Source organism: Odocoileus virginianus, chromosome 9 (genome assembly GCF_023699985.2).
Source record: "Odocoileus virginianus isolate 20LAN1187 ecotype Illinois chromosome 9, Ovbor_1.2, whole genome shotgun sequence".
NCBI classification, from domain to species: domain Eukaryota; kingdom Metazoa; phylum Chordata; class Mammalia; order Artiodactyla; family Cervidae; genus Odocoileus; species Odocoileus virginianus.
In genome coordinates this window covers 15,837,680-15,844,387 of record NC_069682.1, presented here as the reverse complement: position 1 = coordinate 15,844,387, position 6,708 = coordinate 15,837,680, and the positions used below count along the sequence as shown (strand labels likewise).

The 6,708-nt window shown below is 46.6% G+C and overlaps 1 protein-coding gene across 2 annotated transcripts in view; it reads left to right on the top strand.

Annotated features, from left to right (window-relative positions):
- The first annotated feature begins 232 nt into the window (after positions 1–232).
- The window catches only part of PDSS1 (decaprenyl diphosphate synthase subunit 1), a 40,136-nt gene continuing 33,660 nt past the window's right edge, over positions 233–6,708 (top strand). The window contains exons 1-3 of one of the 2 annotated variants that reach the window (XM_020891474.2): positions 233–530; positions 4,630–4,694; positions 6,137–6,257. In XM_020891474.2, coding sequence (XP_020747133.2) covers positions 306–530; positions 4,630–4,694; positions 6,137–6,257 — 411 coding nt within the window. In that variant the 5' untranslated portion in view covers positions 233–305. Of the gene's footprint in view, positions 531–609; positions 830–4,629; positions 4,695–6,136; positions 6,258–6,708 lie in introns of those variants that run through there. The other variant, XM_020891475.2, reaches the window with a different exon arrangement.

The following is a 6,708-nucleotide window of genomic DNA, read 5'->3' as shown; positions in this document are numbered from 1 at the left end:
GACTGTTCGTCGGGCGCCCTGTAGCATTTCCAGGGGACAGCTGGTTTCCGCCAGGGGTAGATTTTGGCGGTGACTGCCGGAGGCACAGGCTGGACGGGGTCGGGAGAGGCCGCTTCCCGGGAGGAAGATCCCGCTGGCTTCTCCCGGGCCGGCGGCCGGCGGAGGTACGAAGGGTCCAGCCGCCGCGGAGTAACCTTTGTGGCCACCCCTCCAGCTCTCCAGCTAGACAGTCCTCCATAAGGAGAGCGAAAGAGCGGGGCGTGCGACGCCAAGCTCTTCCGGTGCCAGACTTCCGGCTCCGGGTCATGGGAGGAGGGGCCGCCGGGCCAGAGGCGGAGCCGCAGCCCTGCCGCGACTTTCAGACTCGGACCATGGCCTCGTGCTGGTGGCGGTGGCGGTGGCGGTGGCGGCGCGGCTGCTCTTGGAGGCCGGCGGCGCGGAGCCCCGGGCCCAACTCCGCAGGCCGCGCGGCACTCTCTGCGCCGCGGGCTGCCGCCGCCGCTGCCACTGTCTACGTCGCCCGCGCGCAGGTGAGGTCGGGGAGCGCACGCCGCGGCCGGCCGCAGAGGTCACGGCGCCAATGACAGCGGCGCCGGGGAATGAATGGGGCGCAGGCTGCACGCTTGGCGGGCGGGGACCGTGGGGTCGCGCTGGGATGCAACCCTGAGTTGGCGGGGCTCCGAGGATGGGACCGAGCAGAGGGGTGGGCGCCCGGCGTCCGCCTGAAATGGGGGTGTCCCGCGCGCGGCTGCAGAGCGGTGTTCTGGGACCGGGGAGCCTCTTGGGTGTCAGAAAGGGGCGACGAGGAGCCGGGTCCAGGGCATCGCAGGTGTGGCCCAATTTTCTCCTGGAGTCTGTGTCAAGTGTGGAGAGCGTCTGCAGGTGTTTCCTTTCGAGTTAACAGTCAAGGCTTCGGGGGCAACCGCACTTAATTGGGATTTAAGGGCCAAAGGTGCTCTGAGCGCTCAGAGGTGCGGGGGGCCGGGGTAGCCTCGGAATAGGTCTCGTGGAGAACGCGGGGCTGATGCTCAGAGTGAACAGGAGATCGGTTGTGCGGTAGTTGCTTCGGAGGGAGGGCACAACTGAACGGGCTGGAAGAAGAGGCCCAAGGGTGTCGTAGAAGTGGAGAAACCTTGATGTTGAAGTCTGACTTCTCGAAGTAGAGTCGGAGTCTGAGTACTAACCGTGGACTCTGGTGTTCTCTCCTGCTGCCTTTGGACCCCATCTCTTTTTTCTCTCTTTGTAGTCAGTTCAGCTTCTGTGTGTTGACAAGTTTCTGGCTCTCTGAATCCTGTTCTGCACTCTAGTGATTAACTTGCTGTAGGCTAAGCTCGTATTGGATAGTATAACCACGCAAGATGGATGGATTCACTGTCTTTTGGAGACTTCTCCTGTCACATAGTAATTGTTAAGTGTTTGCTTCTCATCTGCAAGGCTTATTTTTTTAAAAAAGTTTATCTCCCAGTATGAAATACATAGCATTTCTAAGTGTCTGCTTTTGGATGCATATGGATGCATATATCACAACTTATTCAGAACAGACACTTGAAGAGAGAATGGCAGTTGGGCTGGTCCCCGGAAGAGACAGTAAAGAGAGAATATGGGGAATAGAGAGACTGTGGGATCCGTGTAGGTGCTGTCCTAGCCAGGCTTCAGATATTCCTAGTACTGAAATAGGATGTTACTTGCAGAGAGGGATGCACCCACCACTGATGACATAGATTCTTCTTTGATGCTCCTGTTTTTAAAAAAAAAAAAAAAAATCCATGCCCATTAAGCAATTATCTTAGCTACACAAAGGGTGCTTTCCTGGAGAGAATTGTTGGAGGAGCTTTGCCGATAATGCCAGTTCTGTATATCTCTCTTTTTTATTCATTTTACTTATTTATTTATTTATTTATTGGCTGTGCTGGATCTTGCTGCGTGGGCTTTTCTCTAATTGCAGCGAGCGGGGACCACTCTCCAGCTGTAGTGCATTGGCTTCTCTTTGTGGAGCACGGGCTCTGGGGCGTAAAGGCTTCGGTTGTTTCGTCACGTGGGCTCAGTAGTTGGTCTCCCTGGCTCTAGAGCACAGGCTCAATAATTGTAGCACGTGGGCTTCGTTGCTCCCCAGCATGTGGAATCTTTGGGACCAGGGATCGAACTCGTGTCTCCTGCATTGGCAGGCAAATTCTTTTAACTCTGAGCCACCAGGGAAACCCCAATACCGTCTCTTTCTGATTTTTGTGTCAGTGGTATTTTTCACTGTAAATCACTCTGGTGTCTGCCTTAGGAGAGGGTGTGTTCTGGCCAGTTCAAGCCTCTCAGGGCCTGAAGGCCCTTGGGGACAAAGTGCAGCAACGGTGAAGCCCCGCCGGGCTCTCCCAGCAAAACTCCACTCTTAACTCCAGTTTGTACGTTCTCTCAACCTCTTCACTGGGAGTGTTCACCTACCTTGTGATAGGGCAAAAACCAGGGTGTGTCTGATTGTGCCAAATCACTGGTATGTCTTGATTCTTACTCAGCCTTTTTTTTTTTTTTTTTTTTTAAAGTAACTTCATGGGAGGCAAGTTGAATTTCAGGGGAGAGTATGAGATGGAAAGAGAAAATCAGATTTTGGGAGATGGTTGATGTTTGCAGTAGTCATGGCCCCTAGGTGGCCCCGGTTCCACAACACCCTTTTAATACAGCTCTTCTGTGTTATCTCTAACCTCACTTCACAAAACCTCAGCAGAAGATAGCTTGGCTGATAGCTTGGCTGAATACATCCTATAAATGTTCAAAGCTAGGAGCTTTACCTGTAATTGCTCAATTAGTCCTAGCACCTTTGCCATAGATTTTATCAGAAAGCTGTCTCAAGGTAACTAGTAGGAAATGTTGGGATTTGAGCCAAAATCCACCTTCTGGGCTTTAAAACAAGTTACACGTTGCTCAGTGATTACGAGCCCTCTGTGCTAGCTGTGTAGTTTTAACTCTTCACTGCACTTAGAGATTAGGTTTCAAATTGAATAAGTATTATAATAAATACTAAATTCATGTGAATTATTTACGTGCGAAGTCTGAAGAAGTAGGTTAAGTGTCACGTTGGGTTGAATTCAAAGGAGGTTTGTTAGTTTTTTTCTTTAGGACATTGTAATGCCTGGGACGTCATTAATGGATTTGTAATGCCACGGGGAAGATACAACTCTGGGCCACCTTCTTCGACCACTGCCTGCCAGGCAAAGTCAGCGTTTATTATCATTTTATTTTATTTACTTTTTAAAAGAGTGGGCCATTTAAAAAATTATTTGACTGCCTTGGGTCTTAGTTGAAACACATTGAATCCTTCCTTGCAACATAGGGAGGATGCCTTGCTTCAAGGTGTGTTGGATCCTGGTTCCCTGATGAGGGATCGAACCCACATGCCCTGCATTGCCAGGTGGATTCTCCCCCACTTTTCCACCAAGGAAATCCCTATTGTCATTTTAATACGTCTAAAGCAGTGTGTGTTCACTCGAGAAAACTCAGAAAATGTGAATTAAAAACGTAAAGCAACAAAACTCCCATGATCTGATTTATTCCAAAATAACCATTTTTAATACCTCCCTTATATGCTTCCAAACCCTGGGTTTTATTTGTATAGTTATACAAAATTTTTGGTGGACTCACATAGTGCACAGTGTTCTGTAGGTGCTTTTTTCTTTTGATGTGTTGTAAACATATCCATATTATCAGTTTTTCAGACTTTTCTGAATTTCAAGTTCCCTGGCTATATAACACGTAGTTGTCAGAGTTGAGCCCACATCGTAGGACGTTATTGTAAAGTCTTGGTTGTAAGACCAATACAGTGGATTCGTTTTCTCCTTGCTAGTGTTAAGTCTGTCCTTGGTCAAAATATTTTCTTTAAATATCCTATAAGAGTCCTTCCTACACCAGATTAGTAGTTTTTGAAATGCCTGTGTCCCTGAATTCTTCAAGTTTGGCTGCTGTACCCCTGGGTCACCAGTGCCTGTCACATTTGCTGGCCCGTAATAGTGCTCAGCAATTGTTGTCTGTCGTCACCACAACCTCAGTCTCCTCCAAGCCATCTTCTGTTGTTCTTGATCTCTGATTAAGTTAGTATTATCAAAATGTGCTGCTGAGCTTGTTTGTTAACACTACTTTTCAAGAAGTACCATTCCCAAGTATATTCAGGAACGGTGGCTTGACATAGGCAGTGTTTGTGTAACTAAATTTCTCAACCCTGAAATCCTCTTTCACTGTCTGGGCAGGTGCTTTGGGGATCTTGATTATTGTCTTAAACCAATTTAAGATTTTAAGAGTGTAAGCCACACTAATCCTTACTACTCTCTGCCCAGTGTTAGTTAAATGGAAGGGAATTTCAGATCTGGAAAGACAGGTATAAATGTGGAGCAGTCTTTGGGGGAAGGGATAGATTATAGATGTTTTCTATTTCCTGCTTTTTTTCATGTTTATATTTTCTGTAATGACAGATACTGCTTTTGTAATATGGAGGGGAAACATCATTTTTTCTGAAGTTTGCAGTCTCTAAATGGACAACTAAAAGATAAAATATTACTATTTTTTATAAATTACAGGAATTCTTATTTAGTGTTATAAAAGTTTTTCATGAATATTCTCTTAGAAGTTTCTTAATATTTTATTTTATAGATGTCCTGTTGTAATCTTATGAAGAGTTTAACATCTGCCTTTCCAAATATGTATCGTGGATCACGGTAAGTTTATTATCCGTATTGCAGCTAAAATTATTAGTCATATATGTTGCCAGTAAATGTCTATTCTAAATTGTGGTGGGCTGTTCAGTTCAGGAAATTGAATGTGCTATTTAAGTGTCATAATACCTGCTTTATGTGATCTTGGTCTTCTTAAAAAAAAAACAACAGTCATCCATTGGTGGGGCGGGGGAAGGAGGGGACATTGGTTCTAGAGCACTCTCACCTCAGATACCAAAATTAGGGATGCTCAAGTCCTTTATTGAAGAAGGCAATGGCACCCCACTCCAGTACTCTTGCCTGGAAAATCCCATGGATGGAGGAGCCTGGTAGGCTACAGTCCATGGGGTCTCGAAGAGTCGGACACGACTGAGCGACTTCACTTTCACTTTTCACTTTCATGCACTGGAGAAGGAAATGGCAACCTACTCCAGTGTTCTTGCCTGGAGAATCCTAGGGATGGCGGAGTCTGGTGGGCTGCCGTCTGTGGGGTCGCCCAGAGTCGGACACAACTGAAGCGACTTAGCAGCAGCAGCAACAGCAATTCCTTTATATAAAATGGCATAATATTTGCATATAACCTACACACATCATCTCTTATACTTTGTCATTTTTAGATGACTTATAATACCTAATATAAATGCTATGCAAACAGTTGCCTGAGCATGGTAAATTCGAATTTTGCTTTTTGAAACTTTCTGGAATTAAAATACACACACACACACACACACACATTTTTCAATATGAGGTTGTTTGAATCCAAAGATGTAGAACCCGTAGATACAGAGGCCCAACTGTATAATAGAATGTAAACTTGGACTTCTCTGGTAGCTCAGGGTAAAGAATCTGCCTGATTCAATCCCTGATTGGGGAAGATCCCATATGCCTCAGAGCAACTAAGCCATGAGCCAGAAGTTTTGAGCCAGCGCCCTAGAGCCCAGAAGCTGAAACTAATGAACCTTTGTGCTGCAGCTACTGAAGCCGGTGAAGCCGGTGAAGCCGGTGTACCCTAGAGCTCATGCTCTGCAGCAAGAGAAGCCACTGCAATGAGAACCTGATACATTGCAACTAGAGAAAACCCTCACAGCAATTGAAGACCCAGCACAGACCCCCCTCAAAAAAGAAAATCTGACCTTTAAAAAAATGTTTACACTCAGAACACAGTGAATGTGATTTATATTTCTTTTGACTTTGTGGTTCCCTAGGTCCTGGTTATGAAAATTGATGTAGTATTGAGCAGAATCAGAATTCTATATGATCTTTGAAATTATAATGAGCTTTTTGCATTCATGCTTAATTCCCAGAAAGTATCTAGGCTTAAATTTTCCATCCTCCAGCTCAGTTACATATATGTGTATATGCATAGGTCTGTATAATTCTTACTTAAAAATGAAGTAACTCGGTAAAACAGCGACCAGTCTTCCATTGTGTGCGTTTCTGCTTAGGTTCCATCACGTGACGCCGGTAGCTTGCTGCTACAGTAAGACACAGAGCGGTGAGAAATACAGCGACCCTTTTAAGCTTGGCTGGAGAGACTTGAAAGGTCTCTATGAGGACATCAGGAAGGTAAGAGATCTTTGATGATACTCTGAAGTGAGGTTGATTTCTTTGAATTACGAAAAAACAGTGCAGGTTTCCCCATGGGTGGCATGCCGTTGCAGACGTGATTCCCAAATGTCTGGTTTTAAATGTTTCTTGAGCAGTGAGTATGGGGCAGTATGGAAGATGTGATACACGTCACCACCCAGAGGCAGGAATGGGAGGCAGGTTCAGGCCACAAGTGCACGTCCACAGAGTCCTCTGACTCTTTCCCCTCAGGTTGGTCGCCTGCACCAGGCCTGGGGCAGCTCTGAAGCCTCCCACGCCTGCTGCCACTGTCCTCCCCTCTGATTCTGAATATCAGTGCCCCAGACAGGGCTTTCTTCATCAAGCATTCTGTTCCCCAAGCCTTCAGTGGCCCCCAGCCTCACGTGGAGTCCCCTCTGCTGCCCAAGATGCTCAGGTGCCCCTGGTCAGC